This window comes from Anopheles merus, chromosome 2L, assembly GCF_017562075.2.
Source record: "Anopheles merus strain MAF chromosome 2L, AmerM5.1, whole genome shotgun sequence".
Classification (NCBI taxonomy): Eukaryota; Metazoa; Arthropoda; class Insecta; order Diptera; family Culicidae; genus Anopheles; species Anopheles merus.
The window spans coordinates 42898508-42921526 of NC_054083.1; the positions used below are offsets into that span (position 1 = coordinate 42898508).

The following is a 23019-nucleotide window of genomic DNA, read 5'->3' on the forward strand; positions in this document are numbered from 1 at the left end:
ATATCAGAACTATTCTCCTAAGCTATATATGGTTCCCCTAAATGCTCAAATTAAGATCAGTTGGAAAAAAAACCCTGCAATCCCGCAAACCCGCAACCAGGACGCTCCCTAAATCTAAATCTCTTTTGTCAGCATTAATTGATACATCATGTACCTGTTTGTCGGTGTGCGACAAAGTGTGGCATCGCTGTGAAACCGCACAGTACAACAACAAGGTGCTAACAGCAAAACAATAGCAGTCAAATTTGGTCGTCCTCAACAAGTCCCCCCGGCTTGGTCGTGCAGGCTTTGATGGAGAGGCCCATGCCCATGCCCCTGCCAAACTCCAAAACTTGAGCAGCAAAAGGCAACGCTTTACACACTACGTCCGTACGTACGTCGTCCGATACAATGTGCGCTTTGTCGGATCATCATCAGCCGGTAATGGCAAGTGGGAACCCACAGCAAAACCCACTCCGAGGAAGAGAAGGAACCATCGAGTGCGAACATCAACACCGAGATTCTAAGATAACAACTATCACATTCCTTACATCGTCTTTCGGGATGGGTCGTTTTGGGAAGGCTTTCGGATGGTCCACACCATCGGGCTCGGTCGTTGGACATGCTCGATCTCTTTCTTGCACCCTCGCCCGCTTGCATCCACTTGCGCTTGGGTAATCGGTTTGTATATTTATATGCAAACTCTTGCCATCTTCTCAAACGGCTTTGCAACCGGCTGGGCAACCACAGCTCACAGTGGCTCCACTTTCAAGCACAAGGAAGCTCTGACTTTTCCCATGCAGAAACACGGGGAGAGTTCGGGGGGAGTTTTGCAAATCTGAAAGGAAAACGTTTTCATTTTCGGACGACACCTACGACCGGCGGTGACGACGACGACGACGACGGTGATGATAATGATGATGATGCTGAACTCCGAGCTCTGTACACACTACGGCTTGGAAGTAGCTCAACTTTTTCACCTTTCACCATCTGGTCTGACCCTCGTGTTCGATTTCTGTTATGGTATGGTGCTGCTGCTTCGTTTGCTGCCTTTGAAGAACGGAAGAACTTTGCACCTTGACCGCATGCTCTTCGCCGTCGTCGTCGTCGTCGTTTACCGAGCAAATCGTTTTACCATTCAGCAACAACTTCATTTGGGTCAAATGGAGCACGAGAACGGAGCGTATGCATCTGTATGCTAAGAATGGCCCCGGAAACCGCCGGCCGACTGGTGAGATTGACTCCTTCGCTTCCTCTTCAAGGTTGAAGCCTTCCTTCTCCTGAACCGAACCATTTAAGAAGCGTAGCATCTTGCCCGCAAGGCTTGCCGGGCATTCCAGGCGTGTGCAGTGTGTCTGCTACAATCGTAGAAAGTGGAAGATTATTTAGAAAGCTATCTTTATCAAGCGTATCATCATCATCATCATGCTCATCATGTGTAGCACTATCAGCAGCAAGGCAACCATCATCAACACCGCTCGGTAATCGTGCAGATTGTCGGTCGGTTGTATGGATTGCAGCGAGGTGTTTGCATTTTATGAGACGGACCCGATCGTGCCTTCAGGGCAGACGGTGATGTTTATGACACAAAATGGTTCAATTAAAATGTGTAACCTTGTTTGGGTATTGAGGCAACATTAGCATGCATTACGTGTGGTTGCTGGTGCCTCTATCAACTGTCTTAATCGTTTGCGTTTCTGGAAATGGTTGCTGTGCAAGTCGCAATCTTTGTTTTCACCTCACATTAAGTTCTGGTTCGCCTTCACCACAAACCCATTAACGTTAGCGTGGCTTAAAATGAAACTCATTTTTAACCCGCTTTTCCCCTTTCTTATCCTCTGCATCCCAAAAGCCGTAGTAAGGAGAAATTATTTCTATCTTTAGTTTATATCAATAGAAGAAATATTAAAATCCCGCGGCACACTCCCCGCACTCTACGATGTTCGACACCGTCTACCGTTAGCCCTCGAAAGCCCCTGCCCGTAAGTACCGTAGTCACATAAAAATTATCTCTCACAGTGAAATGGTGATGATGATGATGATGATGATGGTGGGGGTGAGGGAAGTGTGCAGTGCGGTGCGGTGTATGTTCTCCTTACACCGAAAAGGGGTTTGTTTTATTGATGCGTACGTTTGATACAACGCCGTATTTCATTGCGTTACTTCGTTATGCTCCCATTCGCTGGCTGCAGTTAACGCTTTTTAATAGCCCGTCGTCATGCTGTTTGCTAGGATTTGTTCGTTTATGTGAGTCGATGGAGGGTTTTTTTTTTGTTGTACGAACGCGTGCTTTTCCGTACTCTCTGTACGGTTGATTGTAAATGCAGCTCACTCGTAGTCTGTGCGAAGAATAATTCAAATATTAAAACATACATGTTTTTGGGGTCGTTTCTCCGGTTTTGTTTGAAATCTATCGAACAGGAAGTTTTACATTCGCATAGAATGTAGTAGAACTTTCGATGAAATGATTTTTGGGTATAGAAAAGCCTTTCAATCTGTCTTTCATTCTCAATTTAAACCTTGAAACTTCAGACTCAATACTTCTTGGAGCTTTTGATTTTATTGATCATCTTCAATCTTCATGTTGAGACTACAAATAGAAACAGAGTTCCTGTATGATGTCATCGCATTGTTATAAGCTTCAGTCATTCTTTCCTGCTACAGCTTAATGTAAGTAATATTGCCTTTTTTCCTAATTTAAGGCTTAATATATGTGTGAGATATTGAAGATGCTTCAGAAAATCTTATTAAATAGATTTATCTTCTTTAACAGTTTATTTCTTATCGTTTACCTCAACTTATCTGCTTAAACGAGATATCGCAATCGCACCTTTATGATCCTATACCAGATAACTTTACAACTCCAAAATACAATCATCTTCAGATTCCGGTTCAACACCTCCATCCAAGCACTTGAAACAATTACAAACCTCTGTAGCAAACTTCACCCGCAAAAGAAAACACTGTTCCTGCCTAATCGTGGTCAACGATCGGCTGATCGTTGCCGTCCCAACTAACGACTCATCATCCGTAACAAAGCAGCTGCGGATGTGGCTAATTCGTTCGGTTTCTAATCCGTTTTCTACACCACCTAACCTCGCGTGGCTGTAGAAACAATGAACAATCCCCTCCGCCTCCGGGGGCGCGCAGCATTAGAATCAAACATTACGCACATATTATTATTACGTTTCCGTAACGGGCCGACGTAGTTCTGTTCTGTGGTGTTTTTTTTTCTCTTCTGGCCCCCGCGCACCATACTGCAATTGCTCGCGTGAAGTACACGGCGAAAGGAAAATAAATAATTTTCATAAAAAATGAGCTCACCACCAGCACCACCAAGTTCGGTTCGGCTGTTTCCTTTGGCTCGAGTCGAAGGGAAAAGAGGGGGCAATTTCTGTGAGAGCCGAGAGGGGAACCGAAAGGTGCGCGCACACACAAACACGTTCACAACTAGAAATAAAACAAGAAATTACGATCACAGCACTGCTTTTGCGCAAATCAAGCAGCCGGATTGTTTTCCGGTGAATGGCGGCTGGCGGTGATTATGTGCGCTGTGTTCATGTGGCTGAGGATCGGCCCGTTCGATCGGTATGTTTATGTTTATGTATTAAAACAATTCATCTGCTGGACCATCATTAGCCAGGCCGGGTTTTCCGTACGACTCCTAATGTCCTGCGCGTTCGTGGCGTTGAGTTGCATTTCTTCGAATCCAAAACGGATTCTGGTCATACACGGTACAGTCGGCATTTGGTTCGATCGATTGTAATAATACTTTGTATGCTGGGCAGCTTTTTTGCTCCTTTTATGGCATTGCCATTCCTGCATTAAGCATAGTATTTTAATAAATTATATTTCCCTCGCCCTATACTTAAGACACTTTCAATCGAACGCATTTCATCAACGCCGGAAGCTTCTGGTGCTGTTCGGTGCGCTGGCCATTCTTTCGGGGCAGCAGAATTCGGGGCAGCCTCAGACCTCTCCGTCAGGGCACGCAGGCATCATTAAAAATGTTGCAAAAATTGTAGGTCCTTTTTCGTCCCACACCGAACAGCAGCACCGCCGACCGTTCGCGCTCCAATTTCGATCGCTGCCACTGTGCCGGGGCTTTTGCATTTTATGCCTCCACTTGCAGGAAAAGGGAAGTGATCACGCACCAGGCAGGCTGCTTTTTCGCTGCGCTGGACGCTACTCCGACAGCGTTAGTAACGGCGGTTTTTGGCGGTAAAATTTGCAGCTCCCCCTTGTGCGATTGCGCAGCCTTTTCCGCTTGGAGAGTCGATTGACCAGCACATTGATTGAATGATTACCTTCAACCGGACACTGTGCAGCAGTGAAAATGAACGACCTCTTCGACCGTGTTCCGAAGCTGGCTACCGAATTTGACCGCCCACTCGGACCTTCTTCCCCCTCTAGGTTCAAGTTGCGTTCGGTACTTTTTTGCGCGCTACCTGCTTATTTCGGTAGTTCCGTTTTGAGGCGTCCTGCCTGTCCCCACTCTCTTCCCGTTCCGTTCCCGAAGGATCCGAGGGTTGGCTTGTTCCGCAAAGACCTCGAATAAATTGTTTCCGCTCCCGGGGTACCTAATTTAGATGAATTAAACGAAGAAATTGTATCGGTTGTTGAGTTTTTGGAATTTTACCCACTCGTCCCTTTACGCTCGTGTCATTCGAGAGGGGGAAGAGTGGCGGGAAGGGTCTAATGTGACCCTCCCGGCTTCTCTCTCTCTCTCCCTCCCATTCAATCATTGGAATGTGTGATCATGTAGAAAATCTATGCCTTCGGCGAGGGGCACAGATTCTTAACCCCAACGATGAAAGGCAAAATAATCGCCCACCACACATATAAACGCCCCCAGAAAGAGCGGAGGAACGAACGAAGGAACGCGCACAAAAACTAATCACCAACCTGCCCAGGAGAGACGAAAGGAGACGACGGCTAATGAACGAGCGCTCGGCAGGGGCATCTACGTCTAAAGGGACAAAGCAAGTGAGAGAAGTGTACAAGAAAAGACGTAACACAAGCACGTAAGACAAAGTACACTTAGTGTCAAAATATTGAATAGTTATTGAAAGCACGGTCGATTCGCTGGTACGATCAAGCAGCGGCCATGGTCGTGGTTGGCCGATGGAGAGCAAAAGAAATTGCTGGAAAACTAGCAAATCCTCCCAATGGAGGCTCATTAATGTTAATAAAGATTTAGCGAGCGCGACCAGACAAATCAACGCATGCAAAGGGTAGCGAGATGAAGCAAGGGAGAGACAGAGACATGGAAACTGGCACAACCGGCATGGGAAGGTGGCCCAAGGTGGGGTAGGGATGAAAGATCAATAAGATCGTAACGCTGGGACAGGAATCGGAAGTGAATCGGAAGTTCACGGTGATTATTTCAATTTTTCGATTTTATTACCCATTTTCCCATGGGACGGAGGCTGTGTGTGCTGATTTGGTGCTGGGAGAGCGCGTTTGCTGGCGCGGGCTACCGGTTGAAAGGCAGTCCAATGAAGCAGGGGGTCATCAACGTGAGAGTTTTGGCTGAATTTGAGTGTGGTGAAATTTAGGAAAAATAGTAAAACATTTTAGATTAAATTAATTTTATTTTTTAGATTGATGTTCATTAAACCACTTTAATATAAATCTGTTTTGTCTAAATGAATACAAACTAAGGAATTTTAATACATCTATAATACTTATAGACAGTGCTGCAAAATTTCACCTTCAATGTCATAAAAAATCTGATGAGAAAAATCAATCACATAAAAAAATGACTGAAACGAAATCCATCCACAACTATTGGCATGAGCAATACATGCTTAGTGACATTTTTATGACCATCGCTTGACCAGTCACTTTGTCATGACTTTTTTTTACTGTGATCAGTGGTACAAAATGTCACGGACACAGTCATGACAAATTCCGGCTGAAACAAAATAATGACTGACCAAGAGTAGGTTGCACAAAATGTCACCAAGCATGTGATTGGTCCACAAACTGTACGAGTCTCAACTCAGATCATCTCAGTTGTGTAGTCATGAATGTTGGTGACTGAAACAGTGTCATTTGGCAGCACTGTTCACAGTCAGAAAAAAAACATGATTATGTTTGCGCCGGCATTAAACTCAGCTTGTCAATCAGAGTATCGGGTTTGACTACTGCACTCGCATGCCGCATGTTCGGCATGTCATGACGCACTTTCATTGTGTATCAGCAATGAGCATCAATCAACCACGGATATGTTAATCTTGACAATTTGCAGCACTGGTTATAGGGCAGAGCAATTATCTAATGGATGATTGGATTGCTAGTATAAAGGAAAAAGTATAAATACACTGGTTATGCAAGACTGTCATGTAAATCTAGCATCATGATCATGAGCCAGCGGTTATGCCAGCCATTCAAATCGACGATAGTTTGCTAGACTTTTTGATGTTTTACAGCAGTTCAATTCGCAGCAAAATGAAGGAAAATTGGGTAATAAATGCATTTATTGATTTTGAAATATTTTTTTAATATGATCGTGTAATAATATTGTCAAAAATGTCATTCAAACGACTTGTGGTAAAGTCTTAAATTGCTATGCAACACTCATGTATCTAATTGAACCTAAAAATGAAAAAAAAAACCTAAAAACTTCAACCATTTCGCAGTTGCAGCAACAGCACAATAGGTGGAATGATATAAATGAACTTCATTGATTTGTACACAAAATGTAATATAAGATATAAGATGTAACGTCGTTTTCGATTGGCATAAACTGCGATCATCTGTCCCAAAAGCCACGGAGGGAGTGCTAGAGAGTGAAATTGATTCCTGCTCAAGTAAAGAAATGGAAAACTGAGAAACAATGCATCAGAGTATTGATTTCTAAAATAAAGCTTAATTTTTGTCTTTATGTGAGGCTATTTGTACAGTTCCTCAAATTTTTGTCATCCATTATATCGGCAGCAATTTTATTCCAATTGCATTTTTCAATCGAAAACAGTTCAATTCATAGCAATTTGCATAACTCACCAACGATCAAAGCTGTTCCATTCCATGTGCCCTAACGTGTGACCCCATTCTTTTCCCTTATTTTTTGTTCACCCGTCTTTTAAAAACGAAAAGCCGCCTAAACGCCGAATCCGCTCAACCCCATCCACCCCCCCCCCCCCCTAGCAAAGACAGATGATTAATGTTTTCTTTAAAATTTACATCAATATTTTTACGGCTCGACTAGTTCACCTTCAACCGCAAGCTCCTCTTCCCTCTTCTCTCCCCCCACACTCAGTGTTTTTCGAGCGAAGACCGTTGCCAACATGCCCGCACGGTAGTAGATTCCTGGAAAAGAAAATAAACACACTTTTCTTTCCAAAACCATCCTGGCTGTGTGTGTGTGTTTGGGGTGGCTTCCGTTTGTCGTTTTGTTTTTGTGTTCTTTAGCCGGGAGTACGGGAGTAGTGTGAAGTCGAGCCGGTGCTGCTAACGATGCACTTCCAGTGAGAAGAGTGCTACATGCAAGGGGGACCATCTCTGCCCCAGCATGGAACCGTGGAAAATGGAAAAGTTTTTAACAATCTGGTTCGATCGAAATGGTTGTTTTTTTTTTTTTGCACATCGATTATGAAGGAAAAAGATGAGAAAAAAAACGCATCAAATGCCTCATCATCGTACCTCACCAACTGTACAGTGTCTAGTGGTGATAGCAAGAGCAGAAAATTCAAACAAAATTTTGCTTTTGCTACCAACAGAGAGGAGCAAATGATTTCCATGTCATAAAAAAAAGATTCAGACACAACATTCCAATCGATCGTTACGCGATCGTTCAACACTTCCCAGCGGGGACACGAAACACGGCAGGAGCAATACCATGAAGCAATGTCCCCTCCACTCCACTCCTCAACCAGTGTGTTCGCACGTTCCTATGATTATTTCAAATGAAAAATCGATTTTCCATCCATTTTCTTACGGCCAACGAAGTAGAATAATAACATCAAGAAAGCGCGAGCACACGGTACAAAACGCAACCGGCAGCCGCGGTGAGCACAGAAAAATATCAAAGGCTAATTAATTGTGTTGATATAAACAATAACGGAGCATATTGCCGGCATGCGGTGCACGGCTCGGTTCGCGCTCGGCCGGCCCGCGGGAATGGTCCCGGCTGGCTACTGCTGCTTTTCTGTGTGCGCGCTGGTTAATATCGTTGGTGCCGGTAGCAACAGGAAGTCGACGGGTCGAAGAGCGAGATCGCGACCACTGCTGAACCACTGCACGTAGAAGAAGCAATTCCGACCGCGCATTGAGGATGACGGTTGGATGTCCATCCGTGGTGATTGTGCTGCTGCTGACGAAACATCAAGCAGTACCAACGCACCAAAAAATGACCTCCCCAGGATGTTTCCCGACGCTGGAGCAAGGCGCAGAAGGAACGGGAAGAAAGGTATTGGGGAGCCGAAAGAAGGAGGAAAGAAAACGAATATTACCAAACGTAATTGCTGCCAACGTGACCGCTCGCGGCCGGTGGTAGTTTTCTGAGGGATAAATATTTGATTATAGACCCCGTTGCTCAGCGAGCTGGGTGGTGGGGAGGAACTGCAAACAGTTGGTACTGTGGGTAGTCGCGATCGGTGCCCTGTCTTTCCCGTTTCTTTCCTTCCTGTGACTGAAAACCGTGCCAGCTCACCTAAATCTAAATATCCTTTCCCGCCTTTCACGGCTGGGAGTCGGTTTCCATAATTCACCAATCAATTTGCAATTAATAAATCAAACTTTAAAGTGAATATTCAATCGTTCCCGCTACCGAACGGGGGTCCCAGCTTGAAGGCAATGCACCATCGCCGATCGATTTGATGGAGTGATTTCAACAGTGTGCCGTTTGGGGTCCCTGCGAAGTTCAAACCGCAAATAATTTTATGTTAACGCACTGTCAGCTAGTGGTAACGTTTGGGCATGAACGACTTAATAACTGTTTCCGAGGTTCCCTATGCGCTCGTGCGGTCGTAAAAGAGGTGCAGGTGAAAGGAGTCCCACGAGCTGTCATACGGCTCGCGCTGACCGGGTGCATGTCAAAACGATTCACAATATTTTGTAATGACAATGTGAATTTTTAAAAACGTTCAGTTAATTGTTGCTTCCCCGCACAGGTAGCAAGGCCCGAATGGCTCAATGAATCGTTGAATGAATGCTGATCGCTACTTCCAGCGAGTTGAATCCGGTTCGAAGGACTAAAAGTTTCTGACGATACAGCGCTCTTTACGATCTTTTTCTTCAAGCTCCTTTTTGTATGTCTCTTTTGACGTCACTTTCCAGACATCTAAGCTGATAAATGCAATCAATTACACACTAATATCGGTGTTTTTAACCTACCAATATCGAAAACATTGCTTCCCCATCGCTAAAATTAAACTTGCCAGCCGGGCAATTAAATTGCTCAAACAATCATTCGCCCGCTGATGGGAATACATAAAATATCTCCATCATAAGCATCGAATGCAAACACGCAACCTCGCAATCGCACTCCGAAATGAGGCCGTCGAAGTTGTCGAACTGCAGGTCGGATGGGGCCGTTCAGTTTTATTCTATCCGCGATCATGTATCACTAAACCATTATCCGTTGCTCATTAAAAACAAACGATTGTATCGATCATACTTGCTCAGCGGCGGTGGCAGTTCTCAGAAGAAAACCCTTCCCCCAGTCTTCAACTCCCTCTCCCCCATTAAAATGATGTGAAAATCCTTGTCAATAATTGCTATCGACCCTCCCTTTGCCCCAAATGCGGCATTGAGGTATTGAGCAGCGTGATTGTGTGATTCGTCCATCGCATAATTACGATGTAACGAGCGCTGCTGGAATGAAATGCAAATAACAGCAAGTGCAATTAAAAGGTAAAATAAAATTCTATTGAAATTGAAAAATAAGTTATAAAAATGCTTCGTAATTGATCTAAAAACATGATTAGATGTGAAGTAAAGAAAAGGTATTCTTCAATCTTTGTATTAAAATTGTAATTTGATCAACCAAAAAAAGCGTCTTCTTTTCCCTTTTCTAACCAATCCGTTGAGAAAGAAGCTTTTCGATCGAAATCACCCTTCTCCCCAGCACAGAAAAAAGCCCACCCCTTGGCAAGCGCATCGCCAGCCGCGAAGGAGATACGCTTCCGCTGCAACGCACGCAAAACAGTGCGTATCGTTCGTTGCATATGTACTTGCTCGTGCAGCGCCTACTTATGCCCGCCGCCGGCCAAGTGCGTGTGTTTCTTTTTCTTGCCATTTCGCACGGCTGTGCGTCACTTTCTTCCTCTTCGCCCACGGGGGCATGGTGCTTTCTTTTCTTCCCACCTAGGTCCAACGCTAGGTGTGTTCTTTCTGCCGCGTTCGGTTCGGCCTGCACGGCTTTTTCGCACAAAGGCACCGCCTTCTCACCGGCGAACCCGAAACCCTGAATGGCGTGTGCGCTGCTCTCCATGCTGTTTTTTTTTTTGCTTTGTTTCTTTTCTTTCAATTTTTGCCCATTTTTGCACAGCACACGGTTCGGCTCGGGTCTTTGTGTGTGGGGGGGATAGGTGAACGAGAAACCATCGCGCTCGGCTATCGCATTGTGTGTGGCGGGTCCACCCCACCATCGCCGATAATGGTGGGGAAAGGAAGCTTTGATCGACACGCACCCGGCATCGAATGGTGCTTTCCGATTGGGGCAACGCGCTGCCGTGTGTATGGTGTGCCTGCTCTATCCACCGGCCAGCAGCGGCAAGCGTGCGAACGAGATGGAACGTGCGAGTACGCGGGCCATGCTTTTTGGCCCTGCGTGATGGAGGGGAAATAGTATTCCATCATCAGCGTCATCATCATCATCACCCTCACTGCCGTCATCGGGTAGTTTGTTCCGGGCGTTCGCGCGTGAAGAGAGCGAGAATGCGAAAAAGAGAGCGAAATACGGCGGTTTGTTTTGACAGCTTGGCTCTCTCGCTCTCCCTGCCCACAGGTGTGGGGTGTGTTTTGTTGTTGGTGTTGTTGTTGCTGCGCCCAACAGGCAACCATGTGTTTGATTCAAAATCTTTCGCTCTCTCCGCTAGGTACCGCGTGGTGGTGTAGATAAGGTAAATAAGGGAGAGAGAGAACGTGCGAGCTATTGCACGCACACGCACTCAGCAGCGGACTTTTCGAGCAGTTTCCACTCTCCCCCGGCGAATGATTGATATCTGTTTTTTTGTGGGCAACTGTCATTATTTATTTTATGCAGTTTTGTTGCTTGCTTCTCCTTATGTTTTATGTGGATTAAATGATATAATGTTGCAAGGATGCTTGTTCCATGGTTTTACTAATTTATTTAATTTATTTTATATCTTTATTCAAAATTGCTTGTTTTCTTTCAATTGATTGTTCAAAAAGAAGCATCTAAAAGAAGCGCACGTTACTTTTGAGAAGTAAAACGAAGTTATGCACTTTTATAACATTTTAATTTACATTTTAACAAAATAACACTTAAATAACACTTCTACAGCGAGTTACAAAAGATTATTAATAATTAATATACAGCTGCAACGATATTAAAAAAAAACTAGTTACACCAACCCATCATCTTCCAGCCGAGCATCTTTCCCAATTCAAATGTATCCAATTCTCACTGCCACCCTCTCCCGCGCAAACAACCAAACCGAGAAAGGAGAGCGAGCAGCGTGCTCACCAACACGAGGCCAGCACACCGTCGGGTTTTCGAGCAGTTTCGGTCCCACAGCATAGCAAACGTGTACGGCGTGCCGGTTTCTGGTTTGTTTTTGAAGCACGGTCCCCTCCTCCCACCCCAGCAGCAACCCGTCATCATCATCGCCATCATCATCGCCATCATCATCGCCGAGGCCGCGCTGGTACACAGCGGCAGCAGCAGCAGCAGCAAAACACGCACACGGGACTGCACACCAATCGAGAGAGCGGCCGCCGTAGCAGAATCGTTTGAAATGCCGTAGCGTACGGACGGTGCCCACGACACGAGCGAGCGACCGATTTCTGCTGCCCGACAGCGACCAATGTTCCGCGCGCGCAATCGCAACTTCTCCCGCCCTTTAACACGTGTGCGTTTGTGTGTATGTGTGTGCCAGTGAGTGTGTGTGTGTGTATGCAGTTTCTTAACTGTGCAGCAGGCGTCTCCGCGACAACAACGCTCGGGGTTTAGTCTTCTCGTCATCCGCGACACACAACTCCCACGGCTGCACGCGGCGCGTAAGTGCAACACGGCAGCTTCCGCGCGCGCCGCAAGTTCCCTATTTGCGTAATCCCGGGTGTAAGTGTGTGTGTGTGAATGTGTGTGTGCTTGTAAGCAGGCGTTGGAGGATTGTTGTGCTACCGGAAGTTGTCACAGTGGTACATGGGGATGTGTGTGTGTGTGATGTGCCTGTGAAGAATGTCGTTTGATCGTGGTGGGTTCGGTGGGTGGGTTTTGGTTACTTTTTCCCCCCTGTTTTCGTGAACGATCCCACAAGTGACACAGACTCGGTGCAAAACTGCACACACTACGACGGTGTGACGCTCCGGAACGGAGCGGCATGGCAAGTGGGGCCGGGACCGAGAGGTTCTTGTGTAATAATTATTAAAACGTCATCAAGCGCAAGATGTTGTACGCTGACAAATACCCCCCGCTCGGTAATGCTCGTCATTGCCACAGGTCTGTGGACTGGCGTGTGTGTGTGTCGGTGTGTGTGTGTGTGCACAGTAAATGTGAAACCGTTTAAGTCTCGTTTCGCCAAGAACACAGTGACGGCGACGAGCTTGCGGTGTGTTTTGCTTGGACCGTTTTTTTTCCTGTATATGTTTTGCTGCTGCTTGTTGCCGGTTTGAGAAATAGAGAGCAAATCTCCAGCCAACACTGGCAGGCGAACAAGTTAATTTATCTTCCTCTGGCGCACGGCGCAAACAGGTGCTTCCCCCGGCGTCTCCGATCGGGCCAACGTTTAATGAGCCAATCGTGAGCAGTTTGAGTGATTTGGAGCCAGCAATGGAGGGTTTTTGTGTGTGTGTGTGGTAGATTATTTAAATAATACAAATTTGCGACGCTGGAAAGGCAACGGCAAAGCAAAGTACTTGTTGATGGGGCGTCTGTTGGCATCATCAGTATTTTTATATAAAGATATTAAGAGGCACTTTTGTCACTGTGCAACACTTTGCCTCTTAGCGAATTCATGCTAAATGTGGTGCAATATGAAAAGAAGCAAAAAACTTCAAATTGCATAAAATATTCCCCACATTAGCCAACAACACCCTCAGTTGGGGCATTTTATTACATTCCACTCCCACAATTCTCAAAGTGTATGGCGCTCGTATTCAAATTTAGTCACACTTGACAATGCTTTAGAGAGGGAAAGAAAAGGGACAAAACAAAAAACAACTCCAATTAAAAACACCTCAAGTGCGGTCGGAAAGCCCACCGAGCATTAGCGCATTAACCGCATCTGGCGGGTTGTGTGCTGACTGTGATTATTTGACGACGAAAGCCCGAGCAAAGAGGTTGAGACCCCCGGAACGACCGGAAAGAAAGCGTTAGAAAAATGAACGGGAAAGGTAGAGGGAAGAGCCACAAACAAAACCCCTCGGACCAAAATACCAACAAAAAGGCAAAAAAAAAAACCGTAAGAAATCGAAAATAAGCAGCAAAACAGTCAGGCAAGGGCAAGGGCGAGTCGGAAACAGAACAAACTAAATCCGCACGCAGATGCGGAAACGAAGAATTAGGGAATAAAACAAGGCGAGAGAAAAAAAAAAAACAACCGACCAACACACGGGAGCAGTGGGCCACAAAATTGGAGGAAATGATGGAACCATGCTTAAGCATACACACACACACACACTGTGGTTGAGTCACGGACAATGGGGGAGGGAAAACGGGAGGCCTCAATTGCCTCACAAATGGTGTTTCTATAAGACAATTTAAGGTGTCCCCTGCCTTCCCTGTCAAAGCTCAGCTATTTTTTTATAATCGTGATTTCTTGTGGTCTATTTCTTATTTACTTCGCTCGTTTTTTTTTTGGGGAAAGAGACCTCTCCAGGCCTCACCAATTGCTTTGGTGCCGGACCGGTGAGTGAGCCGGAAAAGTGAGACATTAAAACGCGATTAACTGTCCAACGACATTTTTGGACAGCACATGAACACATTTCCGCGCTCGTACACTTCCAACTCCAAGAGCATTCAAGGTTCAGTTCATTTTGGAGGAAGGAGTTTGAAGCATTAAAGACCTCAAGGGTTACACATCAGAGTAGGCTAGAATGATCACAGACACTTGCTGCACTTTGCTGCTACAAATCAAGACCTAATCGAACCTCTAATTGACTGTCAAAAGCGGACATCTGCTTATGTGTGTGTGTGTGTGTTGTGTTGATGATAAACGAACAGTGGTTGTCGATAAGACTTACCCTCTATCCCACAAATTCACCGGCTAGCACGTGGTTTTGTTGTTAGAAGTCTCAGTGTGTGTGTGTGTGTCTGTGTGTGCCAGTGTGAGAGATTTCGAGAGTTACTGTGGGACGAAACACGGACTCAGCAGATGTGTCGAAAACGAAACTCACCGAAGACTCGCCGAAGACTCCGAGGCTCCGAGACGGCAAAGGATGTCTTGGTGCGCGCTCTCGGAACATCACTCTACGGGGCGGTGTATGCATGTGTGTTTGTGATGGTGGATGGGTGGTTTTCTCGCACAGGCACAGGACCAACGTGTTTTCGGGCTGACTTTTTGGATGATTGCGCTTTTCCCCAATTTCCCCATAGCATGCTCGAAGTAGTCGAAGAAATCCATCTCATGCATTTTTAATGCTCGTTTGGTAATGTTTGTGCAAAAAAAGCAAGCTTATGCATACTTTATTTCCATCCCTCCAAAAGCACAGGTACGCACAGCACAGTTAGGCCGTGGTGACAAACTTTAGCGTTTGGCAATCGTTCGTGTATCAGAGTTGGAGAACAAAAGGTGCGAAAAAAAGTTTAAACATAAAACTAAAGCAGAGAAGCAGAGAGTGTGTGTGTGTGTGTTTGTATGTGAGTGGAAAAAAGTGTATGTGTGTGTGTTGATCTTGAATTGAAGTGTCAAGCATGTGTCGGGAGAGGAAAGATACTGTGCGCATGCAGTTCTGTGGCGCATTTTCGCGCGTATCGCCGGTGTACAAACGTTAATTTTGAGTGTGCGTGAACGTTAAGGTGACGTAGTGAGCCTAATTTTTGTGAGGTTATAAAGCGCATCAATACACTCTCCGGCATCAAGTGAAGCTCTAAAGAGATCTAAACACAATCCAAGCAGGCGGCTCGAGCACCGTGTCCCGCTCGTGCAGCACTCCGACCAGCCGCGATGCCATCGGACACACCGCCCCCGTCCGCAACATCGGTGTCCCATCCGTCACCAGCGTCGAGCCATCACGATCCGAACGATCCGAACGCCCCGCCCAGGGACCCGGTGGACCGATCGGGCACGGGGACGCCCGGCCCCTCGGACCACCCGACCGGTGGTCACCTCGGTCACCATCAACCGCCGTCGAGCTCGTCCTCGTCCAGCTCGTCCTCGTCGTCCTCCAGCACGTCCTCGTCGCTCTCATCCCTCTCCCTGAAGCGCTCGCTGGAGGAACCACTGACCACGGCGAAACCGTCGCCCCCCTGCTCGCCCCTCACGATGGATCATCATCATCAGCACAAGGCCGCCCGCCAGTCGCGAGCCGCAAGCCCGGCCGGACGTTCCACCCAGCAACAGGCGAGCCCAGGCGCCCCCGGAACCGGCGGCTCTTCCTCCGGTGGTGGTGGCGGTGGACAGCAGTTCTGTCTGCGCTGGAACAACTACCAGACCAACCTGACGAGCGTGTTCGATCAGCTGCTGCAGAGCGAATCGTTCGTCGACGTCACGCTCGCCTGCGACGGCCAGTCGATGAAGGCGCACAAGATGGTGCTGTCCGCCTGCAGCCCCTACTTCCAGACGCTGTTCTTCGACAACCCCTGCCAGCACCCGATCGTGATCATGCGCGACGTTAGCTGGGCCGAGCTGAAGGCGATCGTGGAGTTTATGTACAAGGGCGAGATCAACGTGAGCCAGGACCAGATCGGGCCGCTGCTGAAGGTGGCCGAGATGCTGAAGATACGCGGGCTGGCCGACGTGAGCGGCGATGCGGGCGAGCCGACGGGCAGCCGGGCCGAGCGGGAAGCGGCCGGAAGTCGTGGCCCCGAGGAGCTGGATCGCGAGGAGCACGGCAAGCTGCTGAACCCGCTGGCGATCGTCGGAAGCTCGCTGCTCGCCAACGGTGCGGCTTCGGCAGCAATGGCGGGCGGCAATGGGGCGAACAGTACGGCCACGAGCGGCTCGGCCGCCGTGCAGGCGGCAGCGGCGGCTGCGGCCGCGAAGAAGCAGCGGGCGGGCCGCGACCGCGACACGACCAAAGAGCACCGGATGGACGCACGGCTGAGCGAGTTCGCGCGCGACCTTTCGCGGGCCGATCCGCACATCTCGTCGCGCGACATTAGCAGCGTGGCGGCGGCAGCGGCGGCGGCTGCCGCGGCCGCTGCCGGGCTGGCGGTAGGCGAGTGGCCGCTCGGTGCGGCCGGGCTAGAGGCGGCCGCAGCGGCCGCCGTTCAGGCCTCCACGCCCAAGAGCGCCCGCAAGCGCCGGTGGCCCTCGGGCGAGCGGAGCAGCATCGGCAGTCCGGCTGACAGTACGCCGGACCAGCTGGAGGTACCGTCGCCGATACCGCCCACCCCGTCCAGCCTGGCACAGTCGACTGGTGGAGGCGGAGGTGGTGGTGGTGGTGGCGGCGGCGGCGGTGGAGGAGGAAGTGGTGGTGGTGGTGGCGGTGGGTCGAGCAATTCGCTCGCATCGTTCCCGCTGCCACCGGCACTGGATACGGCCGCGATGGCGATGTCGTCGCTGTCGTCCTCGATCGCGAACCATCCGGACGACATGGAGATCAAGCCGGGCATCGCGGAGATGATACGCGAGGAAGAAAGGGTAAGTTTGCGGGGCAATTTCAGTAAGGACTGGGTGCGTTGAAGAAACTGAAGTCCATTTTCGGTTGTTTTCCATTGGAGTTTGCCCTCAATTTTCTCACTTTTCACACAAATGTCCACCTCAACCTTACAGCAAGCTCAAACTCAATATTTGCTCCAAGAATAAAACATACTTCCCCGTGCACCAGCGTAATGCCATCGATTGCTGGTGGGGTGGGGGCCTTCTACCTTTTAAGTAGAATTTATTCGCCTGCTTCCTTCCCTCGCTTCACAATCCACTACCACCACCCGGCCAAGCACTTAGGGTCGGATGGAAACTAGCTCAAGCACTAGCACTAGCACCCTCCCACCACCAGACGCTTAACTTATGACAGTCGTCGGGAGCAATATGTGGCCGCGATGAAAACTGCCATTAGAACTGGGAACTCGGTCCTCATTCTTCCTCCCTGCGGCACTCCGGGGTCTGCTTGGGTGGCGAGGGTGCATTTCAACCATCCGGTCCTATTTCTGGCTTTATTCTTGAGGCTATATTTCATTTAAAAATAGCAGCCACTGTGTCGTTTGCCCGTCTGTGTGTGTGGTTGCTGGAAGTATGTACCTTGTGCTCTTGCCAGCGGATGCAACTCGGGCAATGAATGTAGTTTTGCGGTGCGAGGGCTGTGACCACCAACGCTCACTCAACTCGATCGATCGGGACTTTGCAATTGGTCCCGGGGGCAGTGATTTGATTAATTCTAAATGTGCTACTTTAACAAGTCTTTATAAGGCCGCGCTGGAGAAGTTGACCTATATCCATCTTTGGGGGGGAATAGGAGATAGGATATTAGAATGCATCAATTCAATGTAGTGCCATGAAGCGCATGCAATTCTTGATGTCAATTCCCATTTTTTCGCTGAAGTGCAGTGCACCAAGCACGAAGACGATCATGATGAAGATCATGCCCCAGGGATGATTTCTTCTTTCCGTTTCGGAGAGCATATGTTCTTTCATTTCTAAACAAAACAAGCGGCCTTTAGAGTTCAGAGTTTCATTCTGAAAAAGGGTTAAAGGTGTGTGTAAAACGTGGGGGAAGCTAAAAGCAAAGTGGCTCGCCGCTCCATTTAAGGGTTGGAGAATGAAAGAGACGAGCCGGCGCGTAGGCTGGATGGAGGAGGGAAATTAAATATATATAATATTAGTGTGCTGAGTGTGTGTGTGTGTGAGAGTGCGTTTTTCTTCTATGTTTTCCTGTGTTCTTGCATCCTCTTTGCCCTTTCCCCGCTCCCATCCCATTGGCGTTAGCGAGAAAGTGAAACGAGAGCGTTAAACCGTGCGGAACACTTATGGGCAAACGGCAGCGCGACACAAAACAACACCCACGACCGCGTGTTGTGACGAGCCGCGTCTCTCTCTCTCTCTCTTGTGCGCGCGATGCAGACCAATATCAATAACGTCTTACGCCGAAGGGGGGGAGACCATTACACGCTTGCTTTAAACAATATCCGCGCTCCGTACCACAGCCCTCCAGCGTGCCATCAAACCCCGCGAAGCCGCATACGCAACGAAAAGAAAACTGTCCCGGTTGGAGTGGGAGCACGCACATTAAAATAAATAAAATGTGTACATTTCTACTTTATGCTCTTGCCCTGTCGTCTCTCCGTCCGGCCTTCCCGCCTCCACCCCCCAGAGGCTCCGACGAGCGGCCTCGTAAAAAATCATAAAAATAATAACACTAATATAAATACTCCGCCGTTTGTAGTGGCGCAAAGCCGGAGTCGCGCTCCGGTCTTTGGCTGTGGAGAAGATGTGAAGCTCCATGAAGGGAAACAGGGAGTGGAAAGAGAACCACACACACACAAACACACACGCGCGCGCGCAGTTTGGCGAATGAACCAAATACAGGGTGACGTAGCGTTGTCTTGCGGTTAAATTGTATTTTATTAACTTATCGTACAATAACTTTGGTGATTAAAACAACTCCGACAGCGAGGGACAAGCTGTGAGGGGGAAGAAATCGAAAGATTTGGTTCAAACTATATTCTGTTATCACACTGTTACGTTGTTTTTTTTCGGTGGTTTATGCAAATCGGTTGGAAGATATTCAACTTTCAGTTTCCTTATCTTTTTGCGACAAAGTGATAAATTTGCTCTTAATCTGTTCCAAATCCGTTGATTGTGCCGTAATGTTAGTAGTTCTCTAATTTACGCCTTTTCTGTTCGCTAAAATGTGGATTTTAACAGTACACGGGCAGTAATGTTCCTTGCGGTGTCCAAAGTCTCGTATCAGTGCGACGAATATGGTGTTTTTTGCATTAAGAGTTTATTTTTAAACAGTTTTTTTTATCTTTTACGCATCTCAATGTACCAAATAGTTGAACAATCGGAATCGTAACGGTTGCTGACCAAAAACCCTCGCACTTTAAATGTAAATATCAAGGTTAGCGGTGTATTCAATCATCTCGACGATGTCAGACTTTTGTTGTGATGGTTTAAAGGATAAAGCTTTTACTTCAATTTTTCAGAATTGAATACTTTATAACACAAATAAATGTTATTACTTATGAACACTTATCCATAAAAGGTATAAATGCAACGAATTATCTAAAATTCCTTAAAATTGAGCTGTTTTGACCACACATTTTTGGCAGTTTTGACGATGAATTTCGATCAATTCATCAAAAATAAACTAAGACAATACTTGTTCATATTTCATTCTTTATAAAATACCGTCAAAGGCGAGCTTACATACAGGAAATTAAAATATTAAAAATATTTCCTCCTCTGAAAGTAAACACTCTCCGATGCACCCTGTTTTCTAACCGATGTCAGAAGCCCAGAACCTAAAACCCACAAATAGAGAACCCAATTCTTCGGAACCGCTCCCCGTTCGACCTACCACCCCTGTTTCCATCCGCTCGTGGGCCGATCTTTTGCTTTTTGGGTTCTGTTTGGGTTCGATTTTGTTTTTGCGCCCGGTTTGGAAGAGCGACCGAGCAGAATGGCGCGCGCGATCGGTGTTCGAAGTGTTGGTAGGAAGTGCTCGTTAGTGTGCGGAGCTGGTGGAACTGCTCAGCTGCTCGTGAGAAGTGGAAGGCAGCTTGGGTTGTGTACGCGACGATAAAAATATATAAATTATAATTTATTATTATAACAGCAAAAAGGCGCTCTCGTTCCCCGTTTGCTTGCAGCGAGCGAGCATCAGAATTTTTGCTCAACTTTGCGTGCAGAAGGAACGCGCGGAGAAGGGTGGAAGAAATCAGTAATACGAGGAGGGAAGGAAAAGGGGAGAGGAAGCGCGCCGATGGGGTGTAATAAAATGTATGAGGTTATTAATGAAAATGCCTACGAAAGTAAGTGCTCTTATGCTGTTTTCTTGTTTCGCTGGCTGTGGCTCGCCCGGCCCGGCACAGTGTGGCAGCTTCTGCTGGAATATACTTCTTTCTATTCTGCTCCAGCACTAGACAAGCGCGTCCCTTATCGCCGCGTCTTCTTTGCTCTTCTTTGCCTGCTCTTCCGGCTTTGCTTTCAACTTCATTTATTACACTTATATTATTCTCCCTCCTCTCTCGCGTCTTTTCTTCCCAACCATCTTTCTCGGCCCCACGGCCTAAGTACACACAGAAAGTCGTTTCTTGCGTTTTAACCAGCCCCGCTCCTTCGCTTCACCGCTTCACCGAGCGGGGTCGATTGTCAATATGTATGTATGCTTTGTAACATACTTTCTGTGTCAAGATCTAGATCTGCTGATGGGTATCGCGCGCACCAGCTCCAGCGCAACCGACGCGCAACAGCGCAACCGACGACGCACGCGGTACTGCACCGCTGACTGGTGGGTCTTTTGGTGACGGCAGGTGGTGGTGAGGTGGCAAACAACAAACGGCAAAAAACAACAACAAAAGTGCGACTCATAACGGGGGTGACCGTTTTTCTTTTATTTTTATTTGCCTACCCCACTCCCTTTCCTTCCCTCTTGCCACGTGTGATCCACGAGCATTTTTTTTGGTTCCGGTGGTGGAGTGCACAGACAAATGCGACAAGTGAAAATGAGTGTCGAGTTGGGCTGGAGAAGTGGAAAACTTTAACGCAGCGAGGGTGGCACATCATGTGCACTGCTGACAACTTGCTCCCCAATGCGAGGAGGAAGAAGAGAAGAGCTTCCAAAAAAAAACAATGACATTAGCACGCATCGTTTCGTTTCGCACGCGCGTGTGACGATCGTGTTTTATATTTATATTTTATATAAATTGTATCTCCTCACAGAGTTCGCCGAAGCGACTTTACACTGTTTAGTTTTATGTTTGTTTCCTTTTTTTACGGTTGTGATTCGGGTAATGCCGTTTGTTCGGTTACATTACTGAACGACAACGCTTTGCCCAAGAGATGTCATTAGGCGATAGGGCGATGGCGAGAAAAATGAGTCACATAAAAGCCTACCTCCTAGAGCGATGTTGTGGCGAAGCATTCGGGTTGTGGGTCGGGGTTCAAAATTGCTACATTTAATTTGTCTCTTTATTGTGTTTGCCGAGCGAAAAATGTGGTTTGGTCCCGTTAGCTGAATGCGTGCGTTCAGTGGTGTGACAGTGGAATTCAAACGGAATCGTTTGGTGTTTGTTTAACCTTTTCTTTTAAATGTTTGATGCTTTCAACAATCAATACACAAGCTTTTTTGAAGCATTCATCAGGAAATGGGATAAATAAAATAAACATCCAACTCGAGGCTGTAGTAAAACTAGCAAACATCTGATCAATCATAGTCGGAGTCCCTCTTGCATCACTACGGTCGTTTTGTGCCATTCTTTGCCAGCACACTCAACCCACCACTTGCTACAGTTTGTACAGCATTGCATGCCCAGAAGCAAAAAAAAAAAATAATAATAATTTGACCGGCACTTTACAATAACACCGTATCGCGCTCCTACCGAAGGAAAATTTACAAACTGTCTGCACAAATATTGACAAGCCGCCAGTACGCAAGGTGGACGCTGTGTGTGTGTTTGTGTGTGTGTTTGTTCAGTTTTTGTGCACCATCTCTTCAAGGGTCCACCGATCGAGGTCAGCATTTTGGTTTGTATATTTTCTGTGCTTTTGAGGGGGGGGGGTGAGGCTGCCATATTCGATTATTTTCTTTATCACCACCGACGAATTATTATATTCGCCTTAACCGACACATGCGCAACAGGTGAAACCAAACAGGCGGGACGTTGATGAACGTCTCCCGGCCCCTGGCGCAAGAGGGGGAATGCGGTGCGCGTGGGAGAATGGTAACTGTTCGATGTAATAATTGAGCATAATTCGTAGATAAGATAAAATAATTGAACAACTTCACTTTTCAACCGGCACCGGCACACGATTGTCGCCGGGATGATACCGCTCGAGGTTTTGAAATGTATATTAAACCACACAACAGCATATAATAAATTTTGGAACTCGTTGGCCTCACTTGTAACCCTTTACTGGGGTGGTGGCATTTGCCCTTGGTTACAAGCTATTTTTTTTTTAAATTTTATTGTACTTATTGTGAGCTGCAAATGTAGTGCCGGTGTCACAGTCAACAGGTTTATTGCCGTTTGAAACGTTCCAGAATGTCGAGTGTCGGGCCACGCCACACACAGCATACACACACACACTCACAAGCCTTATCAAAAATGTTGTAAAATAATTGCCCCGGCGTGCTATTACACGGCGAGCCGTGGTGTTGATGCTTAAATAGAAATAAATATATTATATCAATTCACGCCGGCCCGTTCGAGGCCATCGCCAGAGAGGTTCATCGGCACCGAACGAAAGCCAGAGGGAAAGAGAGGAAGCAAGGGATGGACACACAAAAGGGCATCATTGTGTTCGCTATCGTTTCCATACCCCATGATCACATGCTTGTGCGCGTGTGTGTGTGTTTTGGGGCGGCACAAAATGTATAAAAATTTGATAAGCGACAATTAAATTCCATTCTTTAATCAATTTATTTTTTATGGTCTTTTTTCTTTCCCCCCATTTCTCTGTGTTCATTGTTGTACTGTTGTCAGTTTGTTTGGTGTCGCAAGATGAGCACGATTCGGTTGGCGATATAAACGCGGTCACGCTAGAGACAAACGATTTGCTTGTGGAGAGCCCCACAATTGGTATACGG

The 23019-nt window shown here is 47.2% G+C and overlaps 1 protein-coding gene across 15 annotated transcripts in view; it reads left to right on the forward strand.

The window, feature by feature from the left end:
• The first annotated feature begins 11890 nt into the window (after positions 1-11890).
• Positions 11891-23019, forward strand: part of LOC121591672 (protein bric-a-brac 1-like) — a 138734-nt gene continuing 127605 nt past the window's right edge. For 4 of the 15 annotated variants that reach the window (XM_041912417.1, XM_041912430.1, XM_041912431.1 and 1 more), the window contains exons 1-2: positions 11891-12229; positions 14816-16913. In XM_041912417.1, coding sequence (XP_041768351.1) covers positions 15276-16913 — 1638 coding nt within the window. In that variant the 5' untranslated portion in view covers positions 11891-12229; positions 14816-15275. Of the gene's footprint in view, positions 12230-12261; positions 12366-14017; positions 14295-14324; positions 14599-14619; positions 14758-14815; positions 16914-23019 lie in introns of those variants that run through there. The other 11 variants (XM_041912418.1, XM_041912419.1, XM_041912420.1 and 8 more) reach the window with 11 other exon arrangements.